Source organism: Cydia pomonella, chromosome 25 (assembly GCF_033807575.1).
Source record: "Cydia pomonella isolate Wapato2018A chromosome 25, ilCydPomo1, whole genome shotgun sequence".
NCBI classification, from domain to species: domain Eukaryota; kingdom Metazoa; phylum Arthropoda; class Insecta; order Lepidoptera; family Tortricidae; genus Cydia; species Cydia pomonella.
In genome coordinates, this window is record NC_084727.1 from 2,113,314 (window position 1) to 2,134,079 (window position 20,766).

The 20,766-nt window shown below is 38.8% G+C and overlaps 3 protein-coding genes across 5 annotated transcripts; 1 reads left to right on the plus strand and 2 right to left on the minus strand.

Moving 5' to 3' along the window:
• The first annotated feature begins 1,512 nt into the window (after positions 1-1,512).
• Positions 1,513-11,843, plus strand: LOC133531723 (zinc finger protein 22-like). 2 transcript variants are annotated; one of them, XM_061870102.1, is made up of 2 exons: positions 1,513-1,991; positions 10,740-11,843. In XM_061870102.1, exons 1-2 carry the CDS (start codon positions 1,661-1,663, stop codon positions 11,408-11,410), a joined length of 1,002 nt encoding a protein of 333 aa, XP_061726086.1. In that variant the 5' UTR covers positions 1,513-1,660; the 3' UTR covers positions 11,411-11,843. The 2 variants fall into 2 exon arrangements, 1 of the variants encoding a protein (XP_061726086.1); XR_009801581.1 differs by lacking the exon at positions 1,513-1,991 and adding an exon at positions 9,522-10,012 and having other exon boundaries at positions 10,740-10,868.
• On the minus strand, positions 1,916-20,754 carry LOC133531719 (zinc finger protein 239-like). 2 transcript variants are annotated; one of them, XM_061870097.1, is made up of 3 exons: positions 19,853-20,754; positions 16,305-16,388; positions 1,916-2,233 (listed from the first exon to the last, which is right to left on the minus strand). In XM_061870097.1, the coding sequence occupies exons 1-3, from the start codon at positions 19,956-19,958 to the stop codon at positions 2,136-2,138; spliced, it is 288 nt and encodes a 95-aa protein (XP_061726081.1). In that variant the 5' UTR covers positions 19,959-20,754; the 3' UTR covers positions 1,916-2,135. The 2 variants fall into 2 exon arrangements, with proteins under 2 accessions (XP_061726081.1, XP_061726079.1); XM_061870095.1 differs by lacking the exon at positions 1,916-2,233 and adding an exon at positions 11,669-15,890 and having other exon boundaries at positions 19,853-20,588.
• Positions 3,659-7,079, minus strand: LOC133531708 (zinc finger protein 883-like). The gene is made up of 3 exons (XM_061870081.1): positions 6,694-7,079; positions 5,893-6,078; positions 3,659-4,886 (listed from the first exon to the last, which is right to left on the minus strand). The coding sequence occupies exons 1-3, from the start codon at positions 6,803-6,805 to the stop codon at positions 3,727-3,729; spliced, it is 1,458 nt and encodes a 485-aa protein (XP_061726065.1). The 5' UTR covers positions 6,806-7,079; the 3' UTR covers positions 3,659-3,726.
• Positions 20,755-20,766: the final 12 nt, after the last annotated feature.

A 20,766-nucleotide genomic window follows, 5' to 3' on the forward strand; every position in this document is an offset into this window, starting at 1 on the left:
TCATAATTATGAATGAAAAATTTAACGCATCGATAAACTGACAAGCATAATGTTAGAGTTACTTAAAAGCTATTGAATGAAGTAAATTTCATATTGATATTCATCATAGTACTTCTAAAATATCGAAATAAATACAGTTTTAAGCATATTTTCAAAGCAAAAATCTATCGAGAAAAAGATGAGCCATCGTGTTTCTGACAAGCATACGGCTAGTTCAAAGACTGAAGTTATACATACTAGAAAATAATTGATGAAATCCTTGTACAAGCCTGTAAATATCGATTTAAAAATAGCGCATTTTACTATACACCGCGCCTTAAAAGGACAAGATCGAATGGAAATTTTAAATCTATAATGGAATTAAAGAAGGTACCAAACACAAAGCCGCAAAAATGACTCTGGGTCTAAAGACATTGCTGGACCCAAGTGTGTAATTTTCGGATTTTAATGTATACATCATTTATATAAATAAATAAATATTATAGGACATTAGTACACAAATTGACTAAGTCCCACAGTAAGCTCAATAAGGCTTGTGTTGAGGGTACTTAGACAATGATATATATAATATATAAATATTTATAAATACTTAAATACATAAAAAACACCCATGACTCAGGAACAAATATCCATGCTCATCATACGAATAAATGCCCTTACCAGGATTTGAACCCGGGACCATCAGCTTCGTAGGCAGGGTCACTAGGCCAAACCGGTCGTCAAAAAAAATCTGTTGTTTTTTTGTTTTTGTTTTGTTGTTATTATCATTATCTTTATATCTTATTTCTTTCATCTTCTTATAGAATAGAATAGAAAAACGTTTATTGCAAAACCATCTACAAACAGCACCACATTAGAAAACAAAAAAAGTAAGAAAGAAGATCTAATACACTAAACAGTTATAAGTGTTATAACTACTTGTAACTTATACTAACATGCAATAGTTACAGTGATGATGCTGTAATAGAGGCTACAATTGGACACCACTCAGCATATGCTCTAACATATATATGCTACAGCGCTGGTCTTCTTGTCCTGTGTATGTGTGCTTTATGGAATAAACGTCATTTCTTTCTTTCTTTCTTTAAAGATAATAACAAAATAGGCATATTTATAACTTATCGATAATTAGACGTATACATTATTTAATCGAAAGAACCTGTTAAATCCTGAAGGGATTCAACTAAGTTTATCTATGGAAGAGCTGTAAACCTAATATGCCCAACTCCTAATGCCCTAACCAACCCTAATTCCCTAGCCCTACCATAGATTCAGTTTACATATAAATAAGTAATACCTGGGCGACCGAGCGTTGCTCGGTTATAACTATTTATTGTAATATGGTGGTGTATAGGTGATAATCTTAACTATATTTTTTACTAAATTAAACTTGTCTAAAACAATAAAAATTAAAAAAAGTAAGAAAAACGCATGAAAACTCGAAATCCGCGTTTTTGCAAACATAAGACTAATCTAGATCGATTGTATACCCCCAAAAACCCCCATATACCAAATTTCAGCGAAATCGTTAGAGCCGTTTTCGAGATCACAGAAATATATATATATATATATAAGAATTGCTCGTTTAAAGGTATAAGATAATAAATAGGGATGTCTGCACCTTTGCCACCTATGGCTACAGACGGAAGGTTGGAAGGAAATGGGTATTTGGATAATCACTGCTAGTAACACTATCCGCAAAAACGTCGAAGTCGAACAGATAGTAGCTGAGCCAAATATCATGGGTGTCACAAAGGCGCAAAGGCTGCGGTGGCTCGGTCATGCCGATCGGGCGGTGAAAAGAGCGTTTGAGGGAAAACCGACAGCACGCCGCCCGGCCGGTCGACCTAGGTATCGATGGGCGGATGTGGTGGACACGGATCTGCGCGAGCTCCAGGTTGAAGACTGGCGACAAACTGCACAGGACCGGGATCAGTGGCGAGCAGTCGTGTTGGAGGCCAAGACACACTTTGGGTCGCTGCGTCAGAGAAGTAAGTAACACAGAGTCACGGAAGGTGTCTTAAGCCACAGTGATGGAGGGTAACCTGGTCGATGAAGCAAACACAGTGTCCAAATGAGAAAAGAGACTATTTACAATAGTTATTCTATTTATACAAAAATTCTGCCGAGTGATTCTATACATTTAAAGTGTTAGTGTGCGTTTCAGTAGTCGGCGGTTTTGTTGTCCCAATTTGCTCTGCTGCGGATGTAGTCGTATGTTCATGAACAGAACCTATGTCGAAATAAAATTGTCGATAAAATCCTGCGTGTCAATATTCAACATATGAGTACAGACTGAAAGACGAACCACTGATTTAAACTTTCACGATTTTTATACATTATTAAATCATCGAAACGGGACTTAATATCGATAGTCGAAAAATCAAATATCGTTAGTGTTGTGTGCCGGAGTAACATCCCTAGTGTGCAAAACGTTAAAGTAAATAAACAATACCAAGTGCGGATAGTTAGAAAAACTCGCTAGAGGTTGATGTCAACTTTAGCTAGTCTTCTCCGAGACCACGGGGACAACGCCGTCCTTGAAACGTCGGAGGTAAATTTAAAACTCAATACGCTATTAAGTCCCGTTTCTAAGATTGGATAATGTGAAAGACGAACCGTTAAAATAAAGAGTAAAATTAGGAATTAATTTGTTTTGTTGTTTTTTAAATTTTTCGTCTGTGTACCACCATATTCAAGAAATGTTTATGGTGTATTGACATCTGAATTCTTAATTCCTATTTTTTTTCTGATTGTGATAAATATGTAGTTCAAACTAAACAATAATACACAACAATATTGGACGGGGCAGGCCCAGGCGGAGATGGCGGGATGACCTGGATAGCTTCCTGAACAACTGGCCGGAGGAAACACCAAATCGGGAACCGTGGAAATTTATTTATTAATTTATTTTATTTATTTATTTCAAATAACAAATTGCACCTTACAGCTAATGCCAAAGCGGCACAAATTGGAACACATTAACAACATAAAGCATTAACATTATAAGGCAATAACGCATGAGCAGCTAAGACACAGGAATTCATAACGGTATAGTACTCTCAGGCATCTCTCTTTCTAATATCCTCTTGCATTCCATTATCACTCGCTCCATCGCACTCGCAAACAAATCGCACTGTGGCTGCGCCTCGAGCAGGGAGTCGAGCAGTGCGTGAGCGCGCGCGACCGGCGCCTGCGCGTGCGCCTGCGTGCGCGCCGCGCCCCTCCCCCCGCCCCGCCCCGCCTGCGCGTGCGCCTGCGTGCGCGCCGCGCCCCCCCCGCCCCGCCAGCAGCGGGTGCCGTCGCGCGCGGGTGTATTGGTTCGGTACAAACAGGCGCACACAGACTTCGACAAGTTTTATACTATCAATTTTATTTCTAAAGATTGCTAATATAAACTTGGCTAAGGAGAGCGACCTTCGCAATTGCTGCGATTTTAACAGTTTATTTGAATCGAAGATATTGACAATTCGTCGGCATAGTTGCGTGTGGCCATTTCATGTTTCTTGTAGGCAAATCTGTAACTATGTTGAGAGATGAGGATCTAGAATAAATTCAGGTTGGGCCCCGTGTCTCCCAAAATTATTAATGTTAATAGTATTTGCATCAGGTGAATACTGACAATACAGTATTTTAAATATCAAAGAAAACTACTGTATTCATATCATTGTATTTATTCATAACCTAGGCATTAAAATTTTTAGTTATACGGCTAACTCAACCTAGTTATTTATTTTCTGTCAAACCATTTACGTTTGACACTGACTCAGCAGTCTTTGATGGAGTCTCGCCGACATGTAATCGTTTATGAATCTTTAAATAATCCGGCCGGGCAAATTTCTTTTCACATACGTCGCATGAGTACGGTTTTTCGCCCGTGTGTTTTCTTTTATGAAGAGTTAAATTAAATAATTCAGTGAACTGCTGCTTACATACTTCACACGTAAATGGTTTTACGCCAGTGTGGGTTTTTTTATGTCTAGTCAAGCCATTGGAATTTGTGAAGCGCTTTTCGCAAATATCACAAGTGTGTGGTTTCTCGCCGGTGTGTATTTTTTTATGTCTGATCAAGTAACTAGAATTCGCGAATTGTTTTTTGCATACTTCACAAGTATACGGTTTCACACCACTGTGTAACTTTTTATGTCTGGACACATGATCCGAACTCGCAAACAACTTGTTACAAATGTCGCACAGCAATTCCTTACGTGTGTTTTCTCCTATATGGCTTTGTCTGTGCTTCACTAAAGCGTTCTTGTCATCGAACTGTTGTTCACAAATTTTGCACAAATATGGCTTTTTACGATTATGCGTCTGTTTATGTTTCTTCAAATCAGTAGATGTTACAAACTTCATTTCGCAGATATCACAACAGTGTGACCTGTCACCTGTATGGTATTTTTTATGTATAACCAGGCCATTCCATCGCGCAAAGTGCTTATTGCAGATATCGCATGAGTATTTCTTCTCACCTGTATGAATGCGTTTATGTAAATGCAATATACTTGCATGCGCAAATTTCTTTTCGCATACTTCACATTCGAAGGGCCTTTCCCCGGTATGTATCCGCCTATGATTTGTCAATTCTCTTGAACGCAAAAACTTTTTTTCGCAAAAATCACACGAGTAGGTTTTATCTACAGTATGCGAACGTTCATGTACAGTCAATTCACTGCGGCGTAAGAATTGTTTCTCGCACATATTGCAGGAGTAGACTTTTTTGCCTTTATGCTGTCGCTTATGTACAGTTAAATGATTGTAGAACTCAAACTGCTCGTTACATATGTCGCAGGAGAATGGTTTTGTTTGATTGCCAAGCCGCGCGTGTAGGGCGGCAGAGGGTTCTGGTCCTTGCTCCAGTTTCGCGGCTACTAAGTGGTTAGAAGCTGAAACAAAACAAATAGAATACTTTTTAATAAAAAGGCAATTCTCTAAAGAATAGTACATTAGTAGCCCTATGAGCTGTAGACCTAGCGAACCCCTAAGCCTTTTTTTAAGGGCACTGTCATTTAAAAATTTCGAAAGATCGAATAGCCAAAAAATAATAGTTATCGAACCTGCTCACCAAGGTTCATGTGAATCGCGAAAAATGAATATATTTCATTTAAAATGCGAACTATAGAGGAGAACTTTCCGTCTGTCTGTCAAGACCCTTTATCTCGGGAACGCGTGGAGCTACGGAGTTGAACTTAAAACCATAATTAAGGTGCGAGCACACCGCAGCTTAAAAAACGGTCACGATACGGAATCGCAGAGACGCGTCGTATGCGTACCGTTTTTGACGCAATGCGATACTATTCATTCTTTTTTCAGTCACAACTTACAAATCTGGATTAAATTGGATATTTAAGTAAATAACACTAGACCCTACTCATAGTGTTGTGTTCCTGTCGGTGAGTAAGGTTACCAGAGCTCAACGAGGGGGGGGCGGGTTTAGGGTCGGCAACGCTCACGTTACACCTTTGAAGTTGCAGGCGTACATAGGCTACGGAGACTGCTTACCATCAGGCAGGCCACATGTTTGCTACCAACGTAGTATAAAAAAAATTACCACTTTATTGATCTCTCCCTTGCGTAGGGAACTATGAAAGCACCCATGAGACTGACATGTTCACCTAGAGTGTCCAAAGTCTCAATAAAAATCAAAAGAAACACTCATCACTCTATTGATAGGTGAAAACCACCGCATTAAAATCCATTCAGTAGTATTTGAGTTTATCGCGAACCTAGTTGGTGGGAACTGCTGGGATTTGTTATCTTAACTGAGAACAGATACAATGAAACCAGTTTTCACCATTACCCCTGGGAACAACTTGGTGATAACTAGGGGAACTAACCATTATTTTCTTATCGGGAACGTCAAAGGGCAGTAAGATAAGAAAGACCTCTCACCTGCACTCCCTGTGCTCACATGGTCATCTTTGACCTCACACTTGTCTTTGACCTCATAGTTGTCTTTGACCTCATGGTCGTCTTGGACTTCATGGTCATCTTTGGCCTCAATGACGTCCTTGTACTGCTCGGAACAGGCGGGCTCTTGCTTGACAATTTTTCTCTTACACTCTAGCTTAATCTGAACTGTGAATGAAAGTGAAATAGTTTATGTTATTATATAAACTTATATTTATTAAAAATAATATGGTCATAAATGAAATTGAATTGAAATTGAGATTTCTGATATTTTACTAAGAAAAATCACTTGATGATAAATAGAAAAGAAAGTGTCCTAGGATATATATTTGACGACCGGTCTGGCCTAGTGGGTACTGACCCTGCCTATGAAGCTGATGGTCTTGGGTTCGAATCCCGGTAAGGGCATATATTTGTGTGATGAACACAGATATTTGTTCCTGAGTCATGGGTGATTTCTATGTATTTAAGTATTTATATATTATATATATTGTTGGCTGAGTACCCACAACACAAACCTTCTTGAGCTTACCGTGGGACTCTGTAACAGGACAGTGTAAGTGTAAGTATGTCCTAATATTTATTTCCATACCAATACCATTTTAATCCACTTTGTATGACAGCAACAGAATGGAGGGTTCAAAAATGTATGAAATTTTTTTCAGTTCAGGGACACTTTTTTCCCTTCCCCCATATAACTTATTACTAATTATTTAAAAAAAATGAATAGAGCACTCTAAGGTTGCTTATTTGTCTATGGTCATGGCCACACATAAAACTCACTATATTCAGGTGACGGCACATTTGTCTGCTCTTCGGGCGCCTCGTTCACACCATTTTCCCCGGGTTCCTCTTTCACGGCCACTATTTCCACAGACACATAATGTCCCTCCATTTCAGTGGACGTTTAAGATCATAGGTCTGTATGTGGGTATGTCTAGGTGCTGGAGAACAGTATTATGTAGTACGATCGATTACTTCATTTTAATTTGATAAGATACAATTTTTTGGAACCTAAAATTTAAGAACTGTCGTCGTTACTGTATATGAACTATATAGTAAAGACGGTAAAAAAGTGTACAGGACTTATTGTTTAAAAGATATTGGCTGTGTAAATAGAAAAATTGCATGAAAATACTGTTCGCATTTTTCGCATAACCTACACAAGGAATTAACGTCATATACGCTGACCTGACAGATTAAAACAAAACACAAACCGAAAACTACCATAGACCAGAATAATCAATATTAAATTTGTAACAGACGGGCGTATCGGACGCGAGTATGAACCGGTCAGCATATCTTTGTCACTAAAAATCAGATTAGGGGGCCTACCAAATCCGCAAATTGCGGGGATCTTTCTCTTTTACTCTTAGTAAGACGTCATTAGAGTGACAGAGAAAAATGCCCGCAATTGACGAATTTCGATTTTCCCGGTAGCCGCCCAGAAATTAAATTTGGAAATTTTATAGACCATTTGGAGTCCCCAAGTGCGCACTTTCATAGTTGTCGCAAAATCACATAATTTGGGCTGTGTATTTGACAGTTCTGGACTTATGGAATCATATGCAAAAATATCAAATGTTGAACATTTTTGGCAATTAGAGACAAAGTATTTTTTACATTTTAAATATTGTCAACGATGTGCTGATATTCCGTGAAACGGATGATTATCAGGCCCGACATCGGGACTGATTTTGGGCCCGATATCGGAAGTGTGGATGTAATTGGCACTTTAGGTGGTCCGCCGTACGGCCGTTAAGGACGCAGCTAGAAGTGAGAGCGAGAAAGAAATATTTTGACGGCACCAAGGTTGCGGTGCGGTTGTCTGTAGTAACTATTATATAAGAAATAGCAGACAGGCGTACTCCAAGCTGACTGATCAAGTTTGTGATCCCGTACGCCCGTCTGTTGGATATTTCATAATGGCTAATCTGTGGCAAGCCATTCTGTGCGGCTACCGGGAAAATCGAAATTCGTCAATTGCGGGCATTTTTCTCTGTCACTCTAATGACGTCTTACTAAGAGTAAAAGAGAAAGATCCCGCAATTTGCGAATTTCGGTTTTCGCGGTAGGCCCCCTCTCACTAAAAATCAGTGGAAAAAAAAACAAGTCATATCATATCAATGTCATGTCATTACTGACTGTCATTGTTATATTGTATGTCTATGCTGTCATTTGATACGTAAGAGGAATTTTCGTGAACACTATTTGTTATCATTCAATTGTTAATTAATTTAATTTTATATCACAGTTCTCAGTATATTCTTTGCGTGAATCTGTCCTTCCCAGTACTATAATTTTTTACCATTTTAAATTGTGTTCAATTAAAATCAAGCTCATCGAACTAGATATAACAAAATTCATTGATCGCAATAACAAACTAGTTAATCCGATGTTTATAAATATACTTATTGTTACTTGACATATAAAAATCTGCGTTTTAATGGCGGCAAGCGATGGCAGCGTGTCGCAGCGTGTGAAGGTGGAACCTAAGTGGGACAGAGCAGGGGAACACAGTATGTTTTAGTATATTCTATATTTATAAGGAATAGTAGAGCGGCTCAGAGTAAGAGCTACTACTATCCTCTAGGGATACTGCAAACAGAATGCTTGTCTGAATTGTACTATATTAGCATGTTTACGAATTGAATTTGGTTCCCATGGCGGCGCGGGTAGCGGCGACGACGGGCGGTGACTGCCTCTGCCAATGTGGTCCAAAACAAATTCATTCAAGACTTGATCAGATTGTATTGATTTGAATGAGTCTATTTTGGTTGATGGTGCATTCAGTTCGCAGCCTTAGTATGAAGTGTTTTACTATTGCTACTTTGTATTTTTGTGATTAGACAGAACTACGTAGAACGTACGTACATGTTATCCCTTGGAGTGGTAGACCGTCGACTCCCGACTGATTATTATTATTATTATTATTATTATTTATAAATGCACAGGCAGCTTATAGCTGATATGTGCACATCAATGTCCTGCACTTGTGTTTTGTCCATTAATAAAATGTTTGTCGAGTCTATTTTTAAAAGAATTCACTGAGGGTGCACTGATTACGGATTCGGGCAAACTGTTCCACACTTTCACTACACGGTTAGACAGGAAGTGTCGTCTTGGGTTGCTACTACTCTGCGTCCGTGTCAGCTTCAGAGAATGTCCTCTCAGTCTGTCACACATATTCCGAGTGAAAATATCACTCAATGCGGGTACGTTGTAGTGTCCTGTAAGTATTTTGTATGTTTCTATTAAGTCACCGCGTTGCCTTCGCTGCTCTAGGGTTGTCAAGCCCAATTCCTTTAACCTATTCTCATATGGTCGGTTGCGAAGAGATGGAACCAGTTTTGTTGCTCTTCTTTGGACTTTTTCAATAATATCAATGTCCTTCCGGAAATATGGATTCCAAATTTGGAAGGCATATTCCAATAAGGGTCTTATATATGTCTTATAGAGCCTAATGAAAAGATTCTTATCCATATAACGAAAAGCTTTCTTGATCATATATAATATAGAGTTGGCTTTTTTGGTCAACCCCAAAATGTGTTCTTCCCATTTTAAGTTATCAGTTATAATGATACCAAGATCTCGCTGCTGCTGAAGATTATGTCACTTAAATTTCGAATTTGATTAATTGAAATAAAATCAAAATTCCAATAACTCAAAAACTACATATGCCACTTGAAGAGTTATGCTGTCTTATTTGTAGTTAATATTGAGTAACAATCATAAAATACCATAGTCACTGGAGACCAAGGTGTTTAACCAGTGTGCACTGCCCGCCATGACCTACAATGTGCGGAATGATGAGGCTCACAGTTGCACAAAGCTATGGAACACAATATGCTCGGTATATCTCTCTGGGATAGAATCTGAAACAAGGAGATCCAATGACGGACCTGACATCAATAAGATTGCAGGCCCACTCTGGAGGAAGCAAGCAGGCAGCAAATTGGGCTGCTTGGTGGAGATTTGGCGTATGCCCAACAGTGGGCGCATATTCGCTGAGGAAGAAGAAACAACATACTGCTTGAGATCATTGCATTAGTATATGACATAATTTTGCTGATAAATATCTTCATGTTAATGGTGTATTGAGGTAACTTCAAAGGCCAAATTGGGACTGTGGCAAATATATATAAAACTAGAAAGTGTATTTAAAGTGTAATTCTATGGATGCTTCGGCACTGGTAGATAAACCACATGATAATGATTTATTTGGTGATGTTGTTTTACTGGAAAAGTATTAACCAATCAATAAATATAATAAAAAAACTAATGCTTTCCTAAAAAAACTGTTTTTTGGAGCATTCCAGAAAAATACAATACAATACAATACAAATACTCTTTATTGCACATCTCAATACAGAAACAGTACCAATAAAGAAGAGGTAAACAACAGGCGGTCTTATCGCTAAAAATATTGGTTATGTGACACTATTTTTTGAACACTTCTGATAACTTCGATTATTTGGCATGATAATGTTTGACAATTTTTTTTTTTTTAATACTACGTCGGTGGCAAACAAGCTTACGCCCGCCTGATGTAAACAGTCTTCGTAGCCTATGTACGCCTGCAACTCCAGAGGAGTTACATGCGCGTTGCCTACCCTAACAAACCTCCCACGCTCTGGCAACCTTACTCACCGGCAGGAACAACACTATGAGTAGGGTCTAGTGTTTATAAGTAATTCAATCGGATAAAGGGAAGTGGGTCTAATTTAGTTTGCAAAAATTGATCCAAACATACATACAATAACTACATTTTCACACTTAGGTAATTATTGATTTTTCAAATAACCTAAAAACAAAACGTGTGGTTACAGATTCAAACCAGTCAGTCACACAGGAGACCAAACGGGACACCATACACCAATCAGAAGAGACACACCCTGGCGATATTGGCGACCGACAAACCGACAGAAACGAAGACGAATATAACTGTGATACCTGCGGCAAAACATTCCAACAAAAACAGGACTTAATTCAGCACATCAAAAAAGCCGCTAGTGAATGTATACCTATAGAAAACTATATATATTCAGAAATCAAACAGAAAAAACAACATACAGGAAACAAGGCATTTTGGTGCGAAATATGCGAGAAACAATTTCGAGATTCCAGCGACATTGCGAGGCATAGGCGAATCCACACTGGTGAAAAACCGTATGCGTGCGATGTGTGCAAAAAACAATTTGCACAGCTAAGTGTTTTGAGCAGACATAAACGAATTCATACAAATGAAAAACCCTTTCAGTGTGACGATTGTGAGAGACAGTTTAGGACTTCAAGTGACTTAGGTAAGCATAGAAGAATCCATGTGGGTGCCAAAAAATTAAGTTGCAAGAATTGTAAAAAAGAATTTTGGGATGTGAAAAGTTTGGCTATCCATAGACGTACACATGAGGGCAAAATGCCATACTCCTGTGAAGTATGTAAAAAACAGTTTGCAGTGTTGAAATATTTGAAGAAACATGAAAAACGAATCCATAGCTGACGGCGCATGATCATGTAAAGTTAAAATCATTTTTGCAGTTTCGAGATCAAAAAGAAAAATAAAAGAAGAAGTTAAAAGTTTTCATTATAGTTCAAAGTTCGACTTGTGCTTTCAAAAGGACTTAGGGACTTTGGATAATGCTGTTATCTTTAATTTGTGCTTGACATTTTTTTTTACACATTCGATATCGCTGCAGAGGATTTTCGCCATTATAAACAATAACATTAGTTTTCAATTAAGTAGTGTATTTATAAATAGAAAAAAATAACTGATTTGATATTGGTCCATAGTTCTGAATAAAACAAGACCGATAATCGAAGATATTTCTAAAAAAATATTTGTCTGTCGCGAGTTTTAATTAGTGTCTAACTATGTAACAAAGCAATTTTTTGTCATCTAGTTTAATATTTTTTAATTACATGTTATAAAAAGATTACAGTTGTTTTACTTTACTTCAGAATCTCGAATTCGGATCGGACATAGCAGATCATACGGTCCCCGCCCGTACTAATATATAAGTACAAAAACTACCTAACTGCACACATCTTTTAGATTAAGTTCCGTCCGAAAGCCACAACTTTTTTAAATTCGCCTTTTAAATATTATAAGACATTATTACACAAATTGGCTAAGTCCCACAGTAAGCTCAATAAGGCTTGTGATGAGGGTACTTAGACAACGATATATATAATATATAAATATTTATAAATACTTAAATACATAGAAAACATCCATGACTCAGGAACAAATATCCATGCTCATCACACGAATGCCCTTACCAGGATTTGAACCCGGGACCATCAGCTTCGTAGGCAGGGTCACTACCCACTAGGCCAAACCGGTCGTCGAATTAGCCATGCGATCGATTCGCCTGATCCACACAGAGCGAGTACCTATACGCGCGAGGCAACTTCGCGCGTATGCTCGGCTATTGAGTATTGACACTGTCGAAGAAAAGACGGTAACGAATTCCACAATTTGACAAAGTACACAGTAAAAGACGTGTCATAGGTGAGGCGGGATAGCCAGAGAGAGATCTGCACGGAACGGAGCCGGCGCCCGCTCCCATCTGCTAAGAATTTAAATCTCTCCGAAAGATAAGGGGGAGAAGGAGAGAATAGGACGCTAAAGAGAAGGGAAAGTAGATGTATGTCTCTACGACGTCGAATGGGCAGCGATTTGAGCCTTTGTAAAACCGTAAATCGTGGACTTGAGGTTGAAATTCTATTCAAAATAAAATAGGAATAGGTAGAGTTTTTTAATGACTCCAGGGAAATTAAAAAACACACATACAGACTGGCGCGAGCGTAAACCCGCAAGCAAGCATGCTTAGTTTAGTGTATTTTATTTTTGATGACAAGTACCTCCCTCAGGGCCGGATTTAGAGGGAGGGCAACCGGGGCTACTGCCCCGGGCTTCCACAAAAGAGGGGCCCCCCACAATAGAGAATACGGAAAATTTACCATTTTATTTGGAAACAATTTGGGGCCCGGGGCCTCCACTCCTTTATTGCCCGAGGCCTCCAGACCTCTAAATCCGGCATTGACCTCCCTCATGTAACCTTAGGAATATCAGTTCTCAACCCAAGCAACTTTGCTCACTGGGCGGGCCTCATTCCATGTACAGTCGCGTCTAAAAATCTCGATACAAAAAATGTGCCAAAAATATGTATACACTATATTAATATTATACTGGCAATGAAGTCGTGTAATATTTTTGGTGTCGATATTTTCGGACGTGACCGTATTAAATTAATGCGCTTTTTAATAATAAATATTTTTTGATTTTTTAAAATGTTATTTATTTAAGCAGGACAATTAATTACACATTTGGTGCAGGTGTTTTTTAGGTTTCCGTACCCAGAGGGTAAAACGCCTATTACTAAGACTCCGCTGTCCGTCCGTCCGTCTATCACCAGGCTGTAGCTCATGAACCGTGATAGCTAGACAGTTGCAATTTTCACAGATGATGTATTTCTGTTGCCGCTATGACAACAAATACTAAAAAAGTACGGAGCCCTCGGTGGGCGAGTCCGACTCGCACTTGTCCGGTTTTTTTAAACACCGTTAACTTCGGGGCATGGCTAAGTAGATTTAAGGAAACTGAATGGCAGTTAATTGTTTTTTGTAAAAAAATAATGAATAGCGTAGTTGTAACACGAACATTATATTCAAATCCACCAAACAATTGAAAACTATGAATGACATATCAATGACATTTCGGATATCGATCGTCCGAGATAGTACCTGCGTTTAGTAGCAAATGTATAAACGCATACTTAACAGTAATCAACATGCAAACAGGTGTACTAAGTGTACACGCTCGTAGGGACCGATAAAAATAAATCATTGATTGTCCCCAAAATGGAATTGACTAGAATAGCGGTTCCTTTAAGAAAGTTACTTAATTTAAGCTCAGAACAGAAATACACCCTTGACACATCTGCATAACAATTCAATAGGCCTACCAAGCCCTGCCTACGAAGCTGATGGTCCCGGGTTCAAATCCTGGTAAGGGCATTTATTCGTGTGATGAGGATGGATATTTGTTCCTGAGTCATGGGTGTTTTCTATGTATTTAAGTATTTATAAATATTTATATATTATATATATCGTTGTCTAAGTACCCTCAACACAAGCCTTATTGAGGTTACTGTGGGACTTAGTCAATAGGTGTAATAATGTCCAATAATATTTATTTATTTTTTTAAAAGGCGGGTCCGCACAGAGCGAGCTTACCCGCGAGGCAAGCGAGCGTGCCGCCGCGGCCGAGGCACGTCTACACTGGTCGTTTTTTGCGCGAGGAAATTGCCTCGCGCGTCTGGTGGCTCCGCGTGGAGTAGTAATATGATTCATTATTGCTATGAACTTGTGTTGGTAATTAGTAAGTTTTGCTTGTCACCTGACGATATAATATCGAAAAGAAGTGACTAGTAACTAGGATGTCATATAAAATATAGTTGATCAACTTCTTCATAGGGAATATTAATTTGAGCGATAAAGACGCAGATGACTAAATTTCGAGTTTCCCGGTAGGCCCTTAGTAAACAAACCGCATTGATGCATCAATGTCACATTTTACTATCTGTGAAAACTTGTCAAAATACAGTTTAAGGCGCAGTATGTATAAGTTACTCTATGATTTAAGACACGTGCTGCACTCTGGCGGCAGAATATTGCAGTAATATTTCCTATTGTGTTAAGTTTTCCAAATTAATCTCAAATTCCTTCATGAGAGATGGGTTTTATTAATTTTATACCAATTATCAAATTGTCACTGAGAATCAAATCTAAAACACATTACACGCCACGCACGCATCAAACTTCCTCGCAATCATAATTTCATGAAAATACTATCTACAGGTTTTATAAGGGAAGTCATCTTATTCGACTTAATTACAGATAATTTTATATGAAAACCAAACTTCGCACAGGAATTACTTCATAGTAAACGGTTGGTCAATATAAACGGATTTCACAATAATATTTCTTTATCTAACAGTGATCATCTAGATTCTCTGTGGTTTCGTTCAAATGTTTCTGTTTATGTACCTTCAATTTATGAGTACGTGTAAACTGTTTATTACATACATCACATGAAAATTTTTCACCAGTATGGGTTCTTCTATGATTCACCAATATGTTTCTTTGCGAAAACTTTCTCCCACATATTTCGCATGAGTATGGTTTTTCACCGGTGTGGACTCGTATGTGTGTGATTAAACCACTTCTATGCATGAACTGCATTTCACAAGTTTTACACTTGTATGGCTTGTCGCCAGTGTGGACCCGTCTATGTTTAGTCATAGAGTCTGAATCATAAAAGCTTTTTTGACACATATCGCATTTAAACGGTTTTTCACCAGTGTGTAACCTTATATGTAGTCGTAAATCAGCTACAGTTTTAAATAGCTTTCCACACGCTTCACACTTATACGGCCGTTCATTAGTATGTATTCTCATAATATGTTTGCCCAATTCATTCTGTTGTCTGAACCGCTTTTTGCACATTTCGCAGGGGAATGGTCTCTCTCCACTGTGGATCATTTTATGTAAGTTTAAGGAGTTTGTGCATGAAAATTCTTTTTCGCATTCGTCGCACGGGTATTTCCTAAGTCCAGTGTGACCCTCACTTAGCTTATGCTTCTGAAGTTCGGATTCGTTTAAGAATTGTAGTCCACATGTACCACAATCGTATTTCTTTCTATTTATTTTTATATCTATCTTAGACTTTAGGTGCAGTTGAAGATGTCGGATTAGTAGGTATTTCTGTTGATATGTTTTCCCGCAAGCGTCACAGACGTAAGTTTTTGTATCGGTGTTGTAGCTTGTCTGTTGTTTTTGAGTTGCTCCGGTGTGCCTCGCTTGTGGTAGCGGAGTAGAGCGGGGTTTGCTGAGCGGTACGAGAGGAGGACAGGGTATGGAGGTGAGACAGGCGCGTTGGTGCGCCGGATTTAGCGTTGTTAACTTGTTAGTTGAAGCTGCAACCAAACATAGTTAATGTTTAAATAATCAAATAATAGAAACGAAGATTTGATATCTTTATTTTCTTTGTTTGTTAGTTTTTATCTGTTAGTTGTTAGTTTTTGTCTGTAGCACTAACTTTCTAAAGGAACGATTTTTATTTATTTGTAAGATTTTGATGAAATGTAGTGGATAGATCTATATTCTATACAATACAATATAGGCGCCATATCACCGTATGTCCTAAATCTTCCCTTGAGTTACAAACATGTATGGTATTTTCGTTACACAACGTAAAACTACGTAAATTAATTTCGGGGCAAGTTTTTCGGGGGTCGAAATTATGAGTTCTTCAAATCAGCCCCATTTTATCGAAATCCAACGAAAAAAAACAGACACAATAATAAAAATCTGTCCCAAAAGATACTTACCAACAAGCGGCGGTAGGCGCTGTAACACGTCGTTGCTCGAGCCCGGCGAGGGCTCGTCAAACTCTACCTCCACCTTTACTCGCACTGTAAACAATATTCCACATTTAACTAGATGTTTCTCACACGCTAATGTCACTGTTATAGAAATAGGATAATTGTTAATAATGTATCCATGTAAATAGCTTTGCAAATGCCACATATTACGTGATCTTTTTCTAGAAGTTACGAATACGTATAGTAAGTTATCCTTAAAAGATAGACATTTAACATCGCGGACTTTTTTGTAGACCTATGAATGAGAAACAACCCCACCATACATTGTGTTGTTATAGCTCAAACGGATTAGGCAGCGTTTTCCATGAAAGCTCCTAGCCAGCGTGATTTTTTACGACAACATCTTATATTTCAACCAATTTACACAAAACCTTAACAAGTTATATACTTAAGCCTTCCTCAAGAATCACTCTATTGATAGATGAAAGTCGTATGAAAATCCGTTCAGTAGTTTTTAGTTTTGGAGTAGTTTTATAAGATGAAGTGAATTGACGTTTTCCCCTAGACTTGCGGACACTAGGTTGCGTGACAGTCGTGCACGCTCCCAATACGTCCCACTGCTGGGCACAGGGGGTCTACCGCGAAAACCGAAATTCGCAAATTGCGGGGATCTTTCTCTTTTACTCTCACAAGACGTAATTAGAGTGACAGAGAAATATGCCCGCAATTGACGAATTTCGATTTTCCCGGTAGCCGCCCAGGCCTCCTCCCATGCGCGAGAGGGTTTGGGCTATGATCCCCACGCTGGCCCAATGCGGGTTAGGGACTTCACATACATCTTTAATGTTATTTGCAGATGTAAATATGCAGGTTTCCTCACGATGTTTTCTTTCAAAGCTAGTCGTTAATATCCTATGATATTAATAAGCAATAATAATAGTAGGGAATTGAAAAAAAAACTACTAGAGGTCCGCAGGTACATTGGGTGTGTTGTTTTATTTGGTACGTCCCATGGAAGCTAACTAGATAGAACATACTGCTATAGTTCTTGGATAATATTGTAAGGTGCTGTGTAGAAAGAAACGTATTGCGTGAAAGAGACAGTATGCTTGAATATACATCAGAAAGAAAGAGAAGAATGATTGATCGAATGAAAGGGATAGAAATAGAATTAAGTAACGAGTAAGATGAAAAAGAAATACATGCATTATGGCCGAAAACGTTGTTTCAATCTTACAATATGTTATTCTTGTGAGTTATATACACTTTTAATGTTAGTGTATGTAAAATGGGAAGTATCAAAAAACTACTACTAGTCAAGCATTATAATAAAAGTCAGGGATGTATTTATATTGAGACTTTCAACAACTTTAATTTCAATCGTAAATCATAGTAATACGAGATCATAATCATAGTAATGATATCTACAGATATCCCCAATGCCGCTGCCATTTGGTAATGTGCCCATATATTTTAAATTAATTATAGTAAACATCCCTATTGTCATATTAAAAGCATAATTAAAAATCTAGTTATTTAATCTTGTTGTTTATAAGATGACAAAGAAAGATATTCAAATTTTCATTTGACGTTGGCATATAAAGGTTGTTACACAAAGGTATAAAATAAAGCTTGTTGTATACAATACTACACCTATGATGGGCGTGGCACCGGTAATGGGATGGTATGTTACACAAATCCTGTATAATTAGTCTTTATCATCAGTTTTTACTATGAACATCAGCCATGGAGCTAATTATATACGTAGGTAGTGGCAGGAGGAGGTAAATGATAAGAGGTCTGGACTACAGAATAGAATATATTGGGTGCAAAATTACAATAAAACCTTAAACTAGGTGTCCAACCTAAACGATTTAGGAGTAATGATTGGCCTTGACCTCAAATATTCGATATATCGATTTCACAATCATCAATTACAACGGTGCATCGGCTAACGGGTACCGTGGTGTGATGTAACCCCACGTGAAGGGATGACGTAGCACGGAGGCCTGACGTAGCATGCCGTATAAGGCTCTGCGTTGATGAGGCAGTCAGGACACGTGCATTTATATATATAGATTAGAAAATATTTGTAATCTTATAATTTATTCATACATTTTTAATTTTGTAGCTCAAAAAAATTTACTTTAAGGGATTGCATTCTCAAAAGTCTGGATCACGTGTGGCAGTAAATCAGCGTGTATGTTACAACCGTCCAATTTCAAAATCTATGCTATCTTCGTAATTAGCATTCCCCACCAGGGGCCATAGTTCACGTCGGCTATGTTATATTTTAATTTTGATCCCATTTTTGTAATTAGCGTCCCATAAAACCATAGAAACGATACCCATATTGATATTTTGAGATTTCAACCCCATTGCACCCCCACTTTGACTACGTTATATTTTAATTTTGATGCGATTTTTGTAATTAGCATCTCAAAATACTATGAAAACGATACTCTATTTTATTAAAATATATAAGTACTACAATTAAATAAACTAAAACTACTATATAAAACTAAAAATCTAAATCTAAAATGGGCCCCCGTGGCATGGTACCGAAGATGCTGGCAGCATTTCCTCACTGGATCGCTATGCTCAAGCGTTGGGCGAGGAAGCTGCCAGATCTCTTATCCCTGGTCCCATCCACCAGCCGTTTCGCCAATTGCCGGTATAGGCCCTGTGCTGCGGGGCGCCACGGACCAAGAGTCTCGACTCCAAATGCAACAAAGTTGTAGTTGGTGTAGAGACTCCCGTATTTGCGTTTTTTGAGGGCCTCTGCCGCTTCCGCCGCCGCGCCGGCTTTGTGTGTAGTACCGTGGAGGTGGGAAGGTGCCAGCGTGTCAACACAAGTTGCAACCCACAAGAGCACACATCCCATCCTCCACAGAATCAAAGACATCCCGTCTGGTTTCTTGCCATCGTCTCTGGCAGTACCGGCAGGCTCCAGTATAGCCGGAACGTTGACAGTGGCAAGTGACTGACGGATTACGTCGTTAAGCGCAGCGTGGCGCAAAAGGCGACCCGCGCTACCTTGGCAAGCAAGTCCGTGGTGTCCCAGCTGGTCCACCTCAAAGCCACAGGAGCATTTGTGCGGTGCGCAGATTGGGGCCTCTAAGCGTAGCCCCATTGCCAATCGGAGTGTTTCACAGTCTAGGTACCCATATTAATATTTTGAGATATCAACCCTATTGGGGACTTTTCCCCCCACTTAGGGGTTGAATTTTCAAAAAACCTGAAACACGTGTTTACTCATTTATCTTTAGGAATACTCCTGTGAAATTTGGAATAAAGTAGTCTAACTAATCTTGTTTCTCCATACAAACTTTGGACCCCCATTTCACCCCTTTAGAGGATAAATTTTGAAAAATCCTTTCTTAGTGGACCCCTAGACCTTATAAGGAACCTACTTGCCAAATTGGACTTTTTAGTCCCAGCGGTTTGGGCTATGCGTTGATTTAAGTCAGTCAGTCAGGTCTTTCACATTTATATACATAGATTATTACACACGGAGCCATTAGCATACTCACCGCACATAAATCAATACTCACTATGTTCTGGTAACAATATTACACTCGGAGGCACCTCGTCTTCCGCGCTGTGCCATTCTGGCTCCTCTTTTACTTTCGGCGACAAGCTGCGGCCGCCTGTCTCCATTACAGTGAAACCACTACGGACGCAAACGGTTACGCCAAGATTTGATGTTTATATCGAATACAGTATTTATTTTTTAATCTATCCTCAGTACTAAATCCTATCGGGCACTGTATCGCGAACTAATAGGTAACTTTATCAATTTCTAACCAATGCTTTGCTTACGGAGCGGCTGCTCTAGTTCGATAATATAACTCGTGTATTTTACGAATAATAGAATTTGACGTTATTAAGAAACTACTTGACCCATACGAAATTATACAAAAAAAATAACAATAAACAACTCAAATGAATATGAAGAATATAATGAAATGCAGACATGTATACATACATATATGACATTGACAGATGTGACGCCACCCAGATCGTGAAGCAGAAAACAGTTCTAACACACGGGCGTACCGGACCGAAGGTTTGGTCCGGTCAGCATATCTCTTTCTCCCTCTCACTTAAAGTCGCGTCTCATGGAGATATAAAGTGGAGGACAGAACGCCGTTCAGCAACGCGCATGTAACTCCTCTGGAGTTGCAGGCGTACATAGGCTACGGAGACTGCTTACCATCAGGCGGGCCGTATGCTTGTTTGCCACCGACGTAGTATAAAAATATAAAAAGTTTGTTATTTTAGCATATGAACCATTTTTTAAATTTCAAATATTGTAAACGATGTGCTGATATTTGATCAGAGAGAGAGAGATGAAACGGAAAAATATTCTTTCTCGGACCCGAAATCGGGTCCTGATTTCAGGCCTGATAAAGTATGAATGTAATTGGCATTAGAGATTGCAGACCTTGCCGTGACGTCAACGTCA